General features: G+C 39.1%; 2 protein-coding genes across 8 annotated transcripts in view; one reads left to right on the top strand and one right to left on the bottom strand.

The window, feature by feature from the left end:
- Positions 1-19,862, top strand: part of LOC146387264 (uncharacterized) — a 40,464-nt gene that overhangs the window by 16,561 nt on the left and 4,041 nt on the right. For both annotated transcript variants that reach the window (XM_084928745.1, XM_084928744.1), the window contains exons 11-19: positions 1,181-1,278; positions 1,385-1,505; positions 1,760-1,872; positions 2,066-2,207; positions 2,444-2,580; positions 2,663-2,780; positions 3,469-3,530; positions 3,622-3,858; positions 12,087-12,190. In XM_084928745.1, coding sequence (XP_084784871.1) covers positions 1,181-1,278; positions 1,385-1,505; positions 1,760-1,872; positions 2,066-2,207; positions 2,444-2,580; positions 2,663-2,780; positions 3,469-3,530; positions 3,622-3,841 — 1,011 coding nt within the window. In that variant the 3' untranslated portion in view covers positions 3,842-3,858; positions 12,087-12,190. The remainder of the gene's footprint in view (positions 1-1,180; positions 1,279-1,384; positions 1,506-1,759; positions 1,873-2,065; positions 2,208-2,443; positions 2,581-2,662; positions 2,781-3,468; positions 3,531-3,621; positions 3,859-12,086; positions 12,191-19,862) is intronic.
- Positions 3,836-17,891, bottom strand: LOC146387265 (alpha-1,3-galactosyltransferase 2-like). 6 transcript variants are annotated; one of them, XM_084928747.1, is made up of 7 exons: positions 17,608-17,891; positions 16,275-17,440; positions 12,311-12,359; positions 12,095-12,184; positions 11,581-11,676; positions 6,556-6,693; positions 3,836-6,412 (listed from the first exon to the last, which is right to left on the bottom strand). In XM_084928747.1, exons 3-7 carry the CDS (start codon positions 12,313-12,315, stop codon positions 5,728-5,730), a joined length of 1,014 nt encoding a protein of 337 aa, XP_084784873.1. In that variant the 5' UTR covers positions 12,316-12,359; positions 16,275-17,440; positions 17,608-17,891; the 3' UTR covers positions 3,836-5,727. The 6 variants fall into 6 exon arrangements, with proteins under 6 accessions (XP_084784873.1, XP_084784875.1, XP_084784872.1 ...); XM_084928749.1 differs by having other exon boundaries at positions 16,883-17,440; XM_084928746.1 differs by having other exon boundaries at positions 17,337-17,440.

Raw genomic sequence — 19,862 nt, 5'->3', positions numbered from 1 at the left:
TCTTGCTAAATAGGTGGGACTGAAAACACACCTCTACCAAGGTGGATTAAGCAACCTCAGGAGGCCTGTATTGTAAACAAATGTAAAAACTACCCGTCAGAGCTCTAAAATGCATTACGTGGCTCTGGACAATGTAATAGATAGATACATACACACACACACGCAAACTCTTGTAGACTAAGGTACGCATACATGCATCCAATGGGATGAAAGACCAAGGTAACTGAGACAGAATAAATACAGTTTCATAGAGATCTGAAAGCCTTAGCTAGGTCTTCAAGTCTTCAAGTCAAAAACACGTCTGTATGTTATCAGCACATATTTTAACCACCTGCTAAGCGCTTGTGAGAACTATATGAAAGCTGCATGACCCACGTGACAACCCTGAATTCTGAACCCCTGTTAACAGGACTGTGACTTACTCAAGGCCTCTGGTTTTTCCCAACCAGTCTGTAACCCATAGTTTTTGTGAAAGACACCAATTTGTTTACAAACACTTGCCTAACCACCAAGCAATTGGTTGCAAGACAAACCAGTAACCAGTAAAGTTGTGCTTTATAAACCAACACATTTAAAAAGTTGAGCAGTATCCGTCACAGGTTTTGAGCTGCACTCTTAAAAGTTTGCCTGCTTTTTCATGAGTAGTTATGGGCTGTCTTAGAAACCACAGGTGACCCTGATAACCTGCAGTTACAAAGAAGTTTTCAGTGCAGCACTGTATCCCATATAGCACAAACAATGTTCATGCTGGCAACAGCAACCAACTTCCAGCAAGTGCTCGCCCTAGCAACTGTTTTTGCCAAGCCGTTGTTGACCAGTATTTAAGTGTGCATAACTGAGGCTTTAGCAGTTCATTTCACAGAGATTGCCAGCAACCACCTGCAACTGGTCAGATAGTACTCTCTTTTGCCTGATAACCAGTGGTTGCCACGTGGTCGCCAACTATTCTCGAGGGCCTGAATCTTTTTGTGTCCAGTACAGGGTGAGTAAGTTGATTAAGAGCAATCAGACCTGCCGATTTTTTTAAAATAGCGTCAGTGCTCACGAGATGGCTTTTGGTGACGAATTGAGACATTAGAAGAACATGGAGAGATTTCAGATGAGTCCCAATAATTTTTTAATAAAATAAACAGCCTTTTCTGTTACATTATACATTATATCTTTTTTCTCATCTGTTTAGATACATTCTCTTCAGCAGCAGGTTGACTGTTCCCAAACCAGTGTGGATAACCTTGTGCTAAATATCAACACCAGTGAAGACATCCTGCAGGATCAAATGTACGATATTCAATCCCTGGACCTTCTAGCTCTCAGGATTTTCTATAAAACAGTCCCATGAATGAAGGTTTATATTCAGTGTGTGTGTCCATGTCTGTGTTTGAAGGCTGCTGAAACAAAAGAAGGCAGATCCCCATCTTTTTGTAAACACTCAGTCACATGACTCCTTTGTGACAGCGTATGAAGAGCCACAGACGACAAAGTGCGAAGAAAACGGACCACAAAAGGTAATTTCCCATATTTCATCAGGTCTGCTTACACATTTAAACCTGCTTTCATGTCATAGTGCTAAAGTGGAAAAATAACAGTTGCCTAGCTCATGTTTTCAGTTCAAAGAGAAAGCTGCAAATAAATAATTCACATGTGCAGAAGGTGATAGTTAATGCTCTGGGCAAACAAAAACAAACACAAAAACCTAACTGTAAACACCAAAAATAAAAATAAATTCTGTCTGTGCTGATGTTTTCATTTTGGACTGTAGGAGTGTATTAATTGTCAACAAGCAATGAAAACTCTGCTGTCCTCCCAAGAGGAGTGTGAGGCACTTAAAAGGGAGATCTGCGAAACCCTGAAATGCATTGACGAAGAGCGAAGGTAACCTAACTTACATCAGTGTGACAAATACAATGAGTTTGACGTGTAATTATGATTAGACGTCCATTCATCCATACAGGAGACAACTATAATTAAATGGAATAAAACGGCTGTGCGCAGTGTAACACGTAGGCATCTTTTGCCATCATGAAATGAGCTTTTTGCATTTGATTTTGTTACCATGTCCCTTCAGCAAATTCCACGAGATGAAGCAAAAACACAAGGCCAAACTTTGCCGAGCCAAACAGAAATTTGAAGATGAAACCACCTGGCGTGATGAGAAGATAAAAAGTCTAGAGAGAGAATTGTCCTTGTGCTGTCATTCAGTAGCAAAGGTGAGTCTGCACTTGGATGTTTGAGGTGGAGCAGTAACATTGAGTCTTTTTACAGTTGCTTAGTCTGTATTTTATGTCCCCTGAATAACACAGAAAACTGCTACTTGTGTCCGTCTGTTTGCTGTCTTATTGGTTCAGTGATGAAGCCAAATTTGTAAATGTTCATCAAGGGGGACTGTAGGAGCAGATATAAAGCTGAAGGTGGTAAATGTTTCTTTTTTCCTTTTCATGCTCAGGAGAAGGAGCTTGTCATAAGCATAACTGTGGAAAATGAGAAACTACTCTCTGAGAGGAGGAAGCTACTGCAACAGCTAAACGAGGAGGAGCACAAGAAGAAGGACAGTTGTCTAAAAGCTTCTTTATCCAAATGCAGGTACTGAAATTACTGAAATTTACTGAACGATAAGTCATCCAATCCGCACTTCATGTTACAGTATGTTCATTCTGATCCTAAGGGTGGAACTTTTAGAGCTCGAAAACAAGAAACTCGGAAACCAAATATCACAAATGTCCAACCAGCTCGCTGTCCTGGAGTTCAGCCTGCAGAGGACGGAGCTGCTTCACTTTGCTGAGGTACCACTCGTGCTTAATTATGCTTTTATTTTATAGACATGCTCCATGTTGTTTTATGTTTTCCATTTATTTGGCTACCATAAGAATGATCTATGAGCCTTTCTAATAAAATAGAAATTCCTAAACCTATAATTAGGCTCTGCCTCAAAGGTGTTGCGTAAATACACCTTGGTAAAAAAGAAAAATTCACTCTCTGCCAACTTTGGCCTTAGAAGTTGTTTTCATCAAAATTTAACGATTTAATGATTGACTCTGTGACTACAAGCCCAAATCCTCACCCCTCCATTACCGTGCTTGGCAGTTGGTATGAAGTGTTTGTGCTGATAAGTTGTGTTTGGTTTTTGCCAAACAGCACTGTGCATTCTCGTCAAACATCACTTTAGTCTCGTCTTTCCAAAGGACATTGTTCCATTGTGTGGTTTGCTCTGATTCAAGAGGCTTTCTCCTGGGAGCCTCTTCAAACAAGCCACATTTATTCAGCCTTTTTTCTGATTGTGCTGTCATGAACTTTAACATGCTAACTGAGGTCTGTAGCATGTTAAATGCTAACATAACATAATTTAATATTTGTTGAGTCTTTGACACTGAATTACCTACACTGCTACAGCCTGACTGTGTCCTGGGTCTTAACAGATAAAGCCCATCTTTTGAATTTAATATTAATCTGCTGCTTGTTTTGTGTGATTAGAAACTTAAGAAAATGCCAGATGACCAGCAAGTTTTCAGGTCTCTTCCTCAGCAGTCTTCAAGGTAGGTCCGGCAGTGATTCAGAACTTGCCTCAAATTAATTTGTTAGGAACAATGAAACCTAATTAAATGTCTGTTAACTTTGCATCCACAGTGTGATTTCACCCGAGCAGTCTGAAGCTCGGGCCTTGTTGGATGGTACACTTAGAGGTCACTCCAAGCAGACAGATGGGACTTGTTACAGTCATGCGTCTGAGATTGTGTGTCAATCAGCAGATATGAGCTACCTGAACCTGACCTCCACGCAGAAAAACCACTTGAACAGCTCAGGTCCCCTGGCTGCCCTCAGCAGCCTTGAAAATCTGCCTTCCTGAAGTTTTCTGTTTTATTTGTAAGTTAAATTAATAAATAAGATAATTTCATTAAAACAATCAAATTAAACCAGCCTGAATTTGTATCAGTTTCTAAATTTTGTGGACTTTCGCATCAAAATTGACAATTTTTGCATTTGTTCTCAGTCTTAAACTTCAAGGTTTTACATTGGAAATAAGTTATCTGAATTTCTGGAGCAGGCCCACATCTCATAACACTTCCTTTTCAATTCTTTGTGTATATTTGACCCCTTGCGCTACAAGCAGTTTGTTCTTCTTTTAGTTCCCCACCTACCTTCCCTCATCTCTTTGTCTCTCATCTCTTATTAGTGCATCTGCCTGACCCAGGAAACGCCACCCGTCCCTTCTGAGCCCCTCCCCCAAAACCACAGTCTGGTTTCATGCTCATGCCATCTGCCATTATCTCCTATAAGTGCTGTCAATCCTAAATGATGATATGGTTCCTGCTATTAGACGGAAAAAAAAAAAATTTCCAGTTCACTAGAATTCAAATGAATGTATCTAACATAATTACTGCACAATTTAAAGATTTTAGGGACTGGTGATCAGATAAACAGCATCAGACAAAGCAGGAGCATATCAAATGCTCTAAATTTCTGTTGGGGTGAAGGGGGGGGGGGGGGGTTTCGATGGGAGTTTCTTAAGTGCACTTTGGAAAACCAGTTCCACTTTTGCATTGAGCAAGAATAACGGCCCAATTGAGGTCAGATTACAGCAGTTTAACCTAAAGCCAAGTAACAGAAATTTCCGTGAACCACATTACGTGGCTTTTCAGTGGAAGTATTTCTTGTTTTCAACAAAAACCTTTTCCTCACATGCTACTTCACTTGAAAAACATCTTAGACCCAACATTGCAGTTTTTGTACATAATATATTTCTCCTCAAAAAAGTCCTACAAACATTTTATTTTGACATCTTTTAATCAAAAGAAAAGCAAACACAGCCATTATTATTGCAGAAAGGCACTTGATGCGCACATGGACGTGTCTCAAACTGTCAAAACAGCTCTTTAAAATCCTTACATCTACCACGAAGGCTTTCATCTGAGAATTCAGTAATGCCCTACAGATGTAATTTTATTCGTATCAGTACAAAATAACTTGAAGCTGTACTCACCAACATTTGTTATACCCCAACAATATAAATATAGAAAACAGTTCCGTCATTTTTCAACATAAACAGCACGAGCTGACAATAAACCCTAAACCTTTGGTTCAAAGTTCCTGTGTTATAAATGATGTTTATAAATTATGACTAATATTCAGAACACAGGCTTATACCCAGGTTTTCATCAAGAATAATGAGCTGCAGTTGATCTTAATTCCTGGAATGCAAAATAACTTTATATGAAATTCAAATACAGGTTTTAATTTTTAACAGATCAGCCGCCTGTGCTAAATACTTGGAAACCAGAAATGTATTTTACCACATAATGTGACTATGACATCAGTACACAAAAAAAAAAAAAAAAAAAAGCTGAAGCTGAAGAAATGGGATTAAGACTAGCTAAAATTGTATATTATGTGGTTTGCTTTGCTTGTTAGACCTTTCATCAGCACTTTTTTTTTTTTAAACAAAGACAATGTTGCAATCACTGATGAGAAAGCAAATCTGGCATTTGCATAGACATTTATCTGACGTCTTGTAAGCAAACTTATGCATTTTGGAGTTGAGTGTAAATGAACTCAACAAGGAAGCATGAGTAACTAGGAAAATGTTCCTTTGCCGTATTGTTTTCATACCATTATTTGAAATGGTTGCCAACTTTTGCATATTTTGTGAGTATGGAGAAAAATGTGTTTTCATATAGTTTTCATGCTATTAGAGTTGCTGAATTTGCATGGTTTTGTGTGTAATTCCAAGAAATACTAAGGTGTGCGCAGTTTATCATATTGTTTTGGTGCCCATAGCAGTCGAGTGACTTGAATGTCACTCCTGTAGCCGATTTGGGTATCCCAGCAGTACTCTGGAGAAAGCACCCTGCTAGGTTTGTGCAGCCACAGGTATTTGTTTAGGTGACTTTCATCGTGCCACAAAGCCTCCACATTATTTTGTTTATCCTCCATGATGTTTTGGTAGCAGCCCTCAGCCAGAGATTTTACGCTTTTCCATGAGCCTCCAAAGACAGCAGCATGATAGTAGAAATCCCCGGTTTCCATGTAAGCCTTGGATTTCGGGTTTCGGTCATAAGTATAGAAAACCTTTGGAAGGTGGTAGTAGTAGGCGTGGAGCAGAGCCACAGAGTCTCCCAGAGCCTCTGAGCCAAATCTCCCAGTGAATACCTGATCTACATCGAAGCAGAAGACATGCGTGGAGTGGTGGCGAATATCAGACTCTATGACATCTGATATCGCCTTCATTCGCATCATCGAAATGTCCTGCCATCTTGAGTGCCGTTGCACTTTGATCATTTTCAAGGTTCGCTGAGGACCGAGATGGATGTGCAGGACCTTCTCTGGCATGTCGGTAAATACGTAGTAGGACACAGGCAAACCCAACATAAAGTGATGTTCTGAGGAGTTCAGAAAGGTCTCGAGGTATTCGTCCAAGTACCTTTGGTGATAGTGGAGAAAAAGAGTTCATGCTTTATTTCACAGTCCCAAACAGTTAGAAGAATAGAGCACAAATATACAGACTAAATGGCAATTAGAAGACCAGGATGTATTTTAAACAGTCGTACTAATGTGAAAACAAACCTTCCCACAGCAAACACTGTTAGAGCAACAGAGGATCCTTCCTTCTTGTGGTTCTGGTCGTAAACTTTAGGGTCAAACATCCCCTCCCAGAGAATAGGAGCTTTCCAAGTTGTGCATGTTTGAACGTCAGTTCGAGACCTGAAGTGGAAAGAAATCGGTTAAACACATATTACACTTAAGTTAGGACTTCCTGTGGTGGTTTTATCAGTTTCTTTAAAAAACAAAACAAAAATAGAGATGTGGTAAGGCCTACTAATGCCTTGTTTGTGATAATGATCAACTGAATTGAGTTTTATATCATCATGGACTGAGAGGAGAATACTAAAATTGCCACCATCAAGCTCAACTCAAATTTCCTGTCAAGCATAGTAGTGGTAGCATCATGCTTTGGGGCCATTTTGCTGCTAGTGGTATTTGGGTATTGTACAAATTAGATGGAGTCAAAAAGGAGGACTACTGAAATTAAATCAACAACTGTACAGTGACATTTGGACATAATAGCTGTTCCAGCAGGACAATAATCCTAAAGTCACATCAAAGCTGGTTTTGGAATAGATAAAGCAGGCTAACATTAAACTTTCTGCAATGTACTTCCCAAAGCCCCAACCTCAAACGTATTAAATTTGTGTACTATGCTTAACAGCCAGATTTGTGTCAGGAAAATAACTAATTTAAATAAAATTACTAATTCTGCCAAGAAGAATGCTCAAATATACAACCAGAATTATACCAGAAGTCTGCTGATGGGAATCAAAAGTGTCTTAGTGAGGTGCAGTTTGCTACGGGACATTTAACCCAGTGTTAGTGGGGGTGTATGCATACCTTTTACTAGTGTAGATTAAAAAAGCCATTACGGCTTCCACATTTTATGGCAATAAGGAAGCTTAAGTGCGATTCCCAAAAATTTGTGTGATTCTCAAAAATTTGATTCTGTTCATCTGGATGCAGCTTTTTCAGTGGGAGAAACATTTTGTCACTCATCCAAGTGACTTTAGTCTCAGCTGCCGGGTCACTTCAGGTTTCCCCAACCTTATAAAGAGTACATTTACATAATGATTGAAACTAGCACCACTGGTGAACAATGGGCCGTGAGGTCAGTTTTATAGTCAATAATATGCAAATTATCATGCCCATTGATCAACAACCACTAATCAAAGACAGTTGATTAATGACCTTTGGTCAATGGCCATGAGAAGCATTCACAGAGAGTTGGGGAACGGCTGCAATAACAAGCTGTAAGCTGGTGAAAGATGTACCCTTGATTCAGAGATGAACTTTTCCTTTTCACATAAATGGCCACATTGATGTTTCACTCAAACCAGCGTTTGTGGTACCCCAGCATTTATGGTACTCATGGCTATTAATCAATACCATTGATCAATGGTCATTAAAACGCCACGTCCAGATGAACAAAATCAAGTTTTGGGGATTTCTCTACCTGGATGATTGAGCAGTTATTCAATACATGTTCTTATGCTTAATTTGGTATAATTTCTGAAATGTAATTTCAAAATATAAATTGTATTCAGCATCCTTTGTAGGGGAGAGTAGGGCTTTAAAAAAAAAAAAAAAAAAAAAAAAGCAGAGGTGAGACAAATTTTACTTCAAATTGGATAGGGGGAATCAGATGTGTAGGTGTCAGGGGATGAGGTGGAGGAGTCCGAGTTATTAGAGCAGGAAGGTGATAGCTCAGAGGACATACGAAGAAGCCTGAGCAAAGGACAAAGTGACCACACCCATCATCCACTATGGATAGGAAGTTTATTTGTTAAGTGTGTGAATGTGTGTGTGAATGGGTGAATGACTGAATGTAGTGTGAAGCGCTTTGGGGTCCTTAGGGACTAGAAAAGCGCTATACAAATGCAGGCCATTTACCATTTATTTATTTGGGGGTAGGGGGTGTAAAATCACAATATGTAGAAGAAATGGAGACCACAAATAAATGTGGAATACATAATCAGCTATAAGTCATATTTACTCTATTTATATAATCAATAATATATAGTGTTAAAAGTACACTGAACTGTACCTCTCCTTTCTTTATAAATTCAGTTGAAAGAATTTTTAAAACAGGAACCATTAAAAACAAACAATGTTGACCACAACAGTCTTGAGAGGATGTGGTGAGATCAGACAGCAGCTGGGCAACCAGGTTTTTGAAAAAAGAAAAGCAGCACACAAACCAGACAAGGCACCCTTAAACCATAACTCAGATACACTAGGTCCTTATTATAACCAATACAAAAGCCCAGAAATATTCTTCAAGAGTTGATCAAAGTAACAAATAAGACTTACTGCTTTCAGGAGATGAGGTGGAAGAGAGCCTGATAAGCTCAGAGGAGGACATAACATCTTACGAAGAGCCTGAGCTGACAGACCACCGATAATGAATAAGAAACAGTGCATAAGCTAGCGTGCTTAATGTTTTTCATCACAACATGTAGAAGAGGAAATAAAAGTATTTTCAGTTGTATTTTCAGTGCACAGACAAAGTGTATGATTACAATCAAGTCATGCAAGTATTTATTTGTTAAATTTTGCTCTCATTTACAGGGGGCCATTCATACAATAGTTCTGCTTGTTTTACAGTTTAAATTAAAGGATGAGGGAAGGAAGACAGAACAAACGTGTGCTGTGGAAGTGTGTGGAATTCAGGCACACATTTAAACCTTTTTTTCGAAGTATGATGCAGACAGTTCAATCATGGATGTCACAAACCTTCTTCGCCTTCTTTCCTTTACACATCTCCTCTCTAACTTTGTCACCAAACCATTCAATCTGACCTGGCTCTCCAATGTAGCCATTCTTCTCCATCCTGCTCACTCCCAATGAAAATCACAACATCTTCAGCTCACACTTTTGCCACTATCTCCGAACCACTTATCACAGCAGGTCTCACTACTGTCTTTCAACCTTTCCTTTCAGTTTTGTTTCTATCCAACTGTCACAAATCACCCCTGACACTCGTCTCCTCATCATTTACCTTCATTGCATCCATCCTTGAATCTTCCTCATACACTGATGGATTTTTCAGTAGCAATTTGGTCTCGCACACGGACACTTGCACACTTCATCAATCAAAATGCTGACCGCTGGATGAGCAGTTTATTCCCCGAGACACTGCTGCGCTCCACAGTTTATCAAAAGGTTTCATTAAAAAAAAAAAGAAAAAAAAAAAAAAGTGTGTGTAGGCACAAAAAGTTCAGTGTGTCTATTTCATATGGATGATATTAACACTGAGTCTGAATTAGCACTACTGTCTGTGGAAAAGGTGAGGCCTGTATGATGAGAACAACCTAATCCAACAGTAAATGTAGGTTGCACCAGATCTGCCGTGGGGGTGTTGTTACAGGTAAGCAGACATCTTAAAAGGATTAAAGTTTAACCTGTTAAAACAAAGTATATACCCAGGGCGGAGTTTTGTCTGTTACTGTATTTTGGGTTTAACATGTAGCTTTACAACATATGAGAACAAGGTTGCGGTGTTTGATGGGTTTAGATGGGTTTATATTTTATTATTGTGTGGATGCCCTCAAGGGCATCCACACTATTGAGTTCCTGTTTCTCTTTATTCTTTATTCCACTATTTTATTCTAGTTGCTTCCGTACACTTTTTGGCGCTTAACTACTCCCACAGTTTTTGTGCTATTTTCACCGTTCAAATCTTAAAAAATTCTGCCCTTTCTGCTAATGCGGGCTATGACTTTTGGTGCTCATAACTTCTATACTTTTTGAGATATTGAATTTTTTTTTGCAATATTTTTTGCCCATTTCTGCCATATTATCAGAGGCCTCACTGATTTTCCTTGCCAGGTTGACCTGTGTTTTAGCTCAGTGAGATAAGCATCCGTTCTCAGACTGGGAGGCCCGGGTTCAAATCCCACTTATGGCAACATTTCTTTCAGTTAACAGTTAAACTTTTTTTTTTAACTCTTTTCAACACAAATTTCAGCTTTTTTCACCCCTTTTCAGCAGAATTTTCAGTTTTTTCACCACTTTTCAGCACAAATCCCAGCTTTTTCAGCTGTTTTCAGCAAAAACCTCTTTTCAGCAGAATTCTGCTCATTTACCTCTTTTCAGCAGAAATTCTGCTGATTGAACTCTTTTCAGCAGAATTTTCAGAATTTTAACCTCTTTTCTGCCCAAATTCTGCTTATTCACCTCTTCTGAAAATTTTTCAGCCTTTTCACCTCTTATCAGCACAATTCTCAGCAGCTTCTGCTCATTTCAGCAGAATTGTCAGTCTCTCCACCTCTTCTTTGTGAGAATGAGTTTGGCTCAGTGAGAGGAGTAGCCGCCTTGAGACCAGAAGGGCCAGGTTCGAATCCTGCTCAGGGCAATGTTTTTTTTCAGCTTTTTTCAGCAGAAATCTTCAGCGTTAAGGCATCCACACAGCATTTTCGCAGGAAATGCAAATTTTTCTAGTAGTCATTTGTATTGGGAAATATTTAACCATATATCCTTAGAGGTGTATAATCAAGTGTGTAGTGATAGGATATGTGATCCTTAGTGGTCTGCACACCTTTGTGTGAATGCCAGAGTGCTCTGGCATTCACACCCACATCCTGGAAGCATGGGAGAGGTCATACCTTTTGTTTAGATGAACTGCTGGACTTCCAGACCAGCAGGTTTAGGGAAGTCTTTATGGGCACACACACACAGAAACAAGGTATTCTTTGTCCACATGTACACTTATATGAAACGTCATATGTTAATGAACCTATGCATATTCATGTAACCACAATAAAAGGAGTGCTATGGGGAACCTGGCCGAGAGTCTGACGGAGGTCAAGTGGGTGGAACGACACTTGGCTCCAGGCAGGTCTCCCTCATGCATGAGTAACACAAAGAACTTTGTCTACTTGTGTCTTGCTTTTTGCTGTGTAGTAAATTATCTTGAACGTTCCAGCGAATAGGTTTATGCTACAAACCTATCAGTGTTTGAGGCCATAAAACACTGATACGTAAGTAAAACATTAACGGTAGCACCTTGGCTGCCAAAATTAAAAGTCTTGATGGTCTTACCAAAAGTCGAGGCTGATATCAACGCCGTTGTCCAGGGTTGGCAGCTTTCCATTTTCCAGTGAGCATTTTTCCATGGGTAGGAAACCTATCAAAATACTGATATCAAAAGCATTTTATAGTTTGTTTTCTTAAATGTCATTATCACAATGACAATATGTAATACTCTGTGGTGAGTTAAAGACTGTCTATAGTACGCACCTTGTTTAAACTAATGTAATCTAGTCTATATTTGGAAAGAAACATGATTAAGGTTGTTTTATTTAAAGGAACATTTTGGATTATGTTTAGTGGTAATATGTATAATGATATCTCTGTCATTTACCTTACAACAGTGATTCAAACAGAGTGGACACAAGAAAAGCCAGCCACATATTTCAAAAACAACAAAATCTACATCTCCAAAACGATCCCTGTTGGATCCATGTAGTTGTGTTGCAGGAATGCCATTTCAGGAATGTCAAATTAAACTGGCAGCTGAGGGGTTTTTTTGTGTTTTTTGTTTAAAGATACTCACTGCACGGATGGACGTGTGAAGTAGAGAGCACAGAGTGCAGCCGGAACCCAGAGCAAACATTTCAGCGTGAACTTTATCTTCTGGAAGCATCTGCAGGTGAAAGGTTCAAAACCATAAATACTGAGACTGAATTTCAATTTTAATTTCAGTAACTGGGCAGAAGTGTTACTGAACAGGCAAAGATGACACAAACAGTAACCAGGGTGTTTTTAATACCTCATAGTTCACAGTGCTTCAACTTCACCAGACAACACTGAGAAATAACCTGAGAAAAGACAAAAAGGCGTGGGTTTGGCTGAATTGGCAACTCTGACATTATTCTTAAGCTTTGCTATAACTATTACCTGTAGAACAGCATCAGCATGAGAAACCAATCTTTTTTTTTTAAAAACAAAAAACAAAAAAAACATTTTACATATTTGGAACTCTGGAATGTTTAAGATCAAAGGTACCAGCATCACACCTGGATCCTGCATCCTTTTGCCTAGGAATCTGCAGGACTTTGCACCCATGCAATTAATCATTCATATGAGCATGCATCAGGGTTTTGTTTATCAAAACGCCTCAGTCACACAGGCCTAGAGACCATTGGCCACCACCTGGCAACTTCTGTTGCTAAGTATAAAGGTTCACCAGCTGCTTACCGAATGATAATGAAAACTGAAAGGGCTCCTTTCTAAAATGTGTTGGTTGCTGCGGTAAAACACTACAGTCTGTTACCTTTTTTTTTGTGCTGCACTTTTCACAGTTTCACTTGCGTCATTCTAAGTTGCCACCTTGCATGAAAACTACAGGCAATGCTGGCAACCTGCATGAATTCAAAGTTTTTGAGTTTTTGTGCTGCAACATCTTTGGTAAATTTTGGACCAACGTGGTAGACCCTGTTCTCCACCATAATCAAAACACCAAATGCAAAGGAGTGTCATTTTATCCTTCCAGTGGAACATAACTAAGGAAAAAACTATTGAAGCTAGGACTCCTCAGACCATTTACCAGAATCATCAGAGACTACACTGTGGCTGCCCTCATTGTCCCGGCACAGACTAACAATGTTTTTATGCCTTCTTTGACACATCCTTGTATAAAGGATCAGTCAGTGATTCCTGAGATTAGGGACAAAACAGGTTTTAATTTTCTAAAATATATTTTTTGATTTTTCAAAAACATATTTATATATAATTGTTACACAAAGTTTTGGCTGTCTCACCATGTTTTGGTACAATCTCCCAGGTGTAACATTTTTTAATAATTTATGTTTTTGCTGGAGAAGTACAAGGTTTTTGTCAACACCGTCAGACACAAAGAAATGCAAAAATATATATTTTAAATTAAGTTGTTTCAGCTATTTTGACTATTAGCAGCTTCTCTATTCTATTGTTTATGCACATATGTTTTCAAAGTAATTATACCACATTTAAAAGTAAGATTGTTTTGGCTTTTTATTATTAGAGTTACAGTCATACATATTTTCAGAAGCTTGTATTTAATCTCTATAAGAAAATCATATTAAGCAGCATGCAAATTACACATTTATTGAGAAATTACGTATTTTTATTGGAAGATCATGAGGGAGGAAAATATATGGTTCTCCAAAAGAGAAAAATAAACCAAAACTCCATATTATGGAGTTGACAAGGTGCTGACGGTGGTGACAGAAATCTGACGGTGGTGACACACTAGTAGAAAACAAGATATTATTTCTTTCAAAATGACCATTAAACCTTAGCAACCTTTGTAATATCACAAGACGCATCATAACAATTCTGTTTTTGCACATGTCAAGTTCTACATCTTAATAGTTCACCAGCAAGTAGCTGCCTACTACTCCTTGATTCCTAAAGTACTCTGTGGTTGTGTGTTTAGACCCTGCTGTACTTTCTCTCCTTTTGTCTCTCTGTGCTTGTTTCCAAAACCTTCTCTGCTGCCTTTTTTCTCTTTCTTTTAGATCACTGATGTTCTTTATTTTTCTCTTTTTCACTCTATTTCTCCATCTTTCCCTTTCCTTTATGAGAAACTCTTTCTTCAACTCGGGCTGGCTGTTAATTTTTTCTCTCCTTCTTTTTTGATCATCCCTGTTCCTTCTCTTTCGTTCCTCTACTGACAGGTCTTTGCTATTCTAGCCTAAAATGTACCATTTTGTAATTACTATAATTTTTCTGAACCTTACACTTTTTTACTGATTAAGGATGAATATTCACAACACAATTATGCATTAAGCAATAGAGATGCTATCCGGTCTTTAAGTCTGATGTCATTAGCCGTTTCCAGGTCCAAACTCCGCTGCAGATCCCAAAGTCAAAGGAACTCTGCGGCATCACTGAGAGTTACAAACTGTCTAAATTCTTTCATCTTTAATAAAATGATCAGTGTGTGGCTCTACCAGGTGTAACATCCAGGCATCCCTGAAAACAGAATATATGAAATTTAACAGAGTTAGAAGTTAGATTGCTTGTTTCCACCTGAACATGATATACCAGCTCTGCTACCACTTCCAACATAAATGGAGACAGAAAACTAAACAGCAGTGACTATTGTCAGGTTACTGAAGTTGGGCTAGCTGGTATATAGTGATGTGCTACATGATCGCTAGCGACACAGCTATGTTGGCATAATATAAACACAGTGAAGCTGGAGGATGAATGCTAACTTTTTTCCACTTGATAAAAGTTAACGTGAGGGTTCCCAATGGTTAGGCTGACAGTGATCACTGACTGTTTTTAGGGGCTTGTTCAGATGTAATAGAACAAGATAAAAAGCATTAAAACATTTTAACAGCACAACAGGCTTAATAAACACAGAGTAGTTTAGGCCCGGAAGCAGGATTCATACATCATCACTTAAAGACCAGCTCTCGGGGCACAGCTAGCTCAGTAGATGCCACATGATCGGAAGGTTGGGCGTTCAAATCCAATGAACAGAGGCTATCCTGGATTTGTAGCTGCCCACTGCATCACTGAGTGAATGGGTTAAATGCAGAAGACTAAGCATTTTCCTACAGGATTAATGATGTATACATAAACAATGAGATTCAAGATAAGACAAATTTGATAATATTTGACACATCTGTAAAGCAGAAATATCAGTAAAATACACAGGAAGTAATATATCTGAAATATTAGTAGAAAATAACTTAATATAAATGGTGAATAGCACACTTTTGCGGCATTTGTCAACACCATTAGAAAAAGGGTCAACACCGTCAGACAAAAATCCTGATTGTGTTGACATCTGATGGTGTTGACAAAATACCCTACTTTCTCTCATAACACATGTTTTTCCTGACAGAAGCCATCTTGTTTTTCATCAGTTGCTTATGGCCTCTACAATCTACCTAAATTAAGCTCTTTTTAAAATATAAATAAATAAATAAATAAATCTTGGATTACATCGACTTTGGTGTTGACACACTATGGTTGTGACACAGAGTTTTATCAGAAAGGTGTGCAATAAATGAAATTAAAATAAAACAAATTATCACAGCAGTGACCTCATGGCATGTGTATCAAACAGGAAGTGGTAAAGGGGTCCTCAGAGTGTAAGCTACCCATAATAATTCTTGATTCTTTTGTACTTGTAATCCTTGATCTACTTCCCTAAGGGGAGAAGAAGAAAAAAAAAATCTTCTGCTTATACTTTTATAATCGTGGCTACATTTCTGTAGGAGTGTATTGGGGTTGCAATTAGTAGTAGTGCATAGTGTTTCATGATCGTGCTCTAAAGTAGCTTGTTTATCCCAAATTTCTTGTGCAGCCTGTAAAGGTGGCCCAGTCTGTAGGTTTAGCAGTCCAATGGAGTTGATTCATGTAGTTTGTTCAGTTCTTGTGCTGCGGCCGGTGAGATGTTACGCATTCTTTAAAGATGTGTCCCGGCCTGAACAGTTACGACACTCTAGCAGGTTGTTTGTTTTCTCTCATGAATAATATAAAACAAAAAAGCAAGCAAGGCCTGTAATGTCATTGCAGGATTTCTATTTTTACATTTTTCATTAAACAAACCAAAACGTCTTTTGAACTCATTCTGATGTCGGCATTTACTCTGGCGAACGTGCAAGAAGAGGTAATATTACGTCCAACTGGGAAATGAAGAGACCTAAAAGCCCTAAAATTTATCTTCAGTTTAAGTAAAGAAGAAGAGGAAAAACTTCCTATAAGGAACCGAGATGAAAAAAATAATAACCTACCTGTGAGTCGCCGACCCCCTTAAGTAAAATTTAAAAACAAAACAGGCTACCACTTCAGGAGGAAGATTCGTTGTGGCGTTGTGGCTCACCGAAGAGCCTCCGTGCTCACAGGTAAAATTGGCTCAGGACGGGGCTCAGTTTAAAGCAAAAGCAACGTATATATCCGCTTTCCTTTACACTACTCGCTCCAATAGAAAGCTTAAGCGTTAAAACAGCCTTGAAGTCTTCTGCGAATCTCCCGATATTTAAAAATATAAACTATATATGAAATTAGTTGTAATTTGGCTTAAAACTGCGTAATTTTAGAAACAGGTGCGAAGTGCACAAATATAGAATTTATGGAAATACGGAAATTATTGAAACAGCAGCCATGCAGGAAGTCTGAGTAAGTCGATATCTTAAGATATCTGCACATTACACAGGGGAAAAGTGCTATATAAATAAAGCGGTCTTGCTTTGTTTTAACTAAAACGAAATTTTGAACTAAGGATGGCAACTTCTTCAGTGGTGGAAACAAACATCCATGCTTTTAAACCTCTCTGTAGATGCACGAAGAGAGAAATGCTCACACATTTCGTTTCTTCAGAATCATAAATATTTTGACACACCTGTACTCGGAGGTTCCTTGGCTCAGTTTTATTTTCTTCCATCTTGTACAAATATCCACAGTTGTGTCTCCACGTGGCCCATTAGTTGATGTAATCACGCCTTTCTTCTTCTGTCTGCTTTTGGGCAAAAATACCTCCTCGGAATATTCAGTGTCGCCTGTGACACTCAATCATTTCTTTTATCATAGAAGTGCGAACAACGACGGGACTAAAGACGAGCCACTGCGCGCAACCTAGCGTGAAAAACAATTTTCTCACGATATTAAATTACATTTTTCGGTTTTCTTGCTTGTCTTTGCGCGTTGGGTTTTCTCGCTAGCTCACAGATCTCATCCTCTCTGACAGGTCAAATAAAGTAACAGCCGCCATAAAAATTCAGGGATTTATTCTATTATATTGCAATTCTGAAACAAATGAACCAATATTCAAATAAAGATTGGAGAAAAGTGATTACCTGTAGTTTTAGAGATGGCAGGAAATCGCAGTCTGTCTCAGTGACTGGTTAAGGCGGAAAACTATGTGACAGGGGTGCCATAAAATGCCTTTGTGTTTCCGTGTCTGTAGTTCATGAAGAAAAAAGCCTAAATTAAGAATACCGCAATGATGAGCCGTTGTTTTAGATCATGTGCTGTATTATCTCCAAGATCTGGAGATGACGCTTAAACTAAAACTTAAAACAATGGTCCACATACTGATTACAAACACATTTTCAGTAGATTACTCACAGAGTAAATGCACTTGTGTAAATCATGTTCCTTGCTTTCAGGCTGATAGATATGTAGCTGGGGTGGCTGTAGTTCAGATGGTAGAGCCAGTTACCTACTACTCAGAAAGTCGGTGATTTGATCCCAGTGTCAGTGTCCCAGCAGATGCCTGTGTGACACACTAATGTGTGATCCCATCAGAAGTAGTACTTGTTAAAAATGAGAGATTTGTCACCGAAGTGAACAATGCGCCTCCGGGTGGCGCATTGTTCAGTGAGACAGAATAGCGGTCATAGGTCTTCCTCTCCAATATGGCAGAAGCGAGGCAAAGAGAAACTTCACCAGTCTCATCATTTCCCTGTTTTGCAGGAACATTTAATCTGTTTTACCGGCCCAAACTCTGGGTCGGTTACACCTGTCTTTGGCAAGTTACTCTGTGATGCATCCATTGGTGTGTGTGAATGTTAGCTATAAAGAGGGGAAGAGGGGTGGTGTTGGTGTGAATGGATGATCATGAGCAGAGTGTAAAGGCTTTGAGTGCTGAGATAGAGCAGAAAAGTGCTAAATGAGAACCATTCTGCTTATAAATTTTATTTATTTATTTTTACCATAGATAGAAATCTGCTTGACAGACAGGTGGACCTACATGTTTTCATGCTGTACAGAGCAAACACAGCATATCACCTTCTCTGTCTTACTCAAACACACGCACATAAAGTGAGTCACATTCACACTTTTAACCTTGATCATAACATCACGCCGCTCACTACTCTACATCAGCGGTCCCCAACCCCTGGGCCTCGGACCGGTACCGGTCCGTGAGTCGTTTGGTACTGGGCTGCGAGAGTTGAGGCTCAGGTGTAAAATGTATGGTTTTCAGGGTTTTTATCGGTTTTCAGTGTTTTTTGTTATCGTTTTTATCGTTAACTCGGTTTTCCTGGGTCTTTTCACGTGTGTTATGAATAAATCTTCTTTTTTTCGGTACCGGTACTAGTTTTATTTTGTTGTATTTATCCGCGACACCTTAAAGGCCGGTCCGTGAAAATATTGTCGGGCATAAACCGGTCCGTGGCGCAAAAAAGGTTGGGGACCACTGCTCTACATTACAATAGTCTAACTAAAGTAACATAAAGACAACGGTGGCCCCTTGAAGTCCAAGGGATGCTTACTGTATAATTCACAGAATAACGAGCACATTCATTTACAGAATTTCTCATTTAATAAGTTTCCAGTGACCAATTTCTAGATAAATCCATAAACCCCACACACATATTCCACTGTGGGGGCATGTTTTCAACATAGAAGTGGAAACAATGTTTTAGTCCATTACAAAAACACAAAGACAAACTACAGGGTGGGCCATTTATATGGATACACCGTAATAAAATGGGAATGGTTGGTGATATTAAAGTCCTGTCTGTGGCACATTAGTATATGTGAGGGGGCAAACTCCTCAAGATGGGCGGTGACCATGGTGGCCATTTAGAAGTCGGCCATCTTGGATACAACTTTTGTTTTTTCAATAGGAAGAGGGCCATGTGACACATCAAACTTATTGGTAATGTCACAAGAAAAACAATGGTGTGCTTGGTTTCAACGTAACTTTATTCTTTCATGAGTTATTTACAAGTTTCTGACCACTTATAAAATGTGTTCAATGTGCTGCCCATTGTGTTGGATTGTCAATGCAACCCTCTTCTCCCACTCTTCACACACTGATAGCAACACAGCAGGAGAAATGCCAGCACAGTCATCCAGTATCCGTAGTTTCAGGTGCTGCACATCTCATATCTTCACACCATAGACAATTGCCTTCAGATGACCCCAAAGATAAAAGTTTAAGGGGGTCAGATCGGGAGACCTTGGGGGCCATTCAACTGGCCCACGACGACCAATCCACTTTCGGGGAAACTGTTCATCTAGGAATGCTCGGACCTGGCACCCATAATGTGGTGGTGCACCATCTTGCTGGAAAAACTCAGGGAACGTGCCAGCTTCAGTGCATAAAGAGGGAAACACATCATCATGTAGCAATTTCAAATATCCAGTGGCCTTGAGGTTTCCATTGATGAAGAATGGACCCACTATCGTTGTACCCCATATACCACACCAAACCATCACTTTTGTTGTTCCAACTGTCTTGGAGGGATCCATCCAATGTGGGTTAGTGTCAGACCAATAGTGATGGTTTTGTTTGTTAACTTCACCATTCACATAAAAGTTTGCCTCATCACTGAACAAAATCTTCTGCGTGAACTGAGGGTCCTGTTCCAATT

This window comes from Perissodus microlepis, chromosome 5, assembly GCF_051167445.1.
Source record: "Perissodus microlepis isolate ML-2025 ecotype Zambia chromosome 5, ASM5116744v1, whole genome shotgun sequence".
Lineage (NCBI taxonomy): Eukaryota > Metazoa > Chordata > Actinopteri > Cichliformes > Cichlidae > Perissodus > Perissodus microlepis.
The sequence above is the reverse complement of the archived record's forward strand: the minus strand, read 5'-3'. Positions and strand labels throughout refer to the sequence as shown.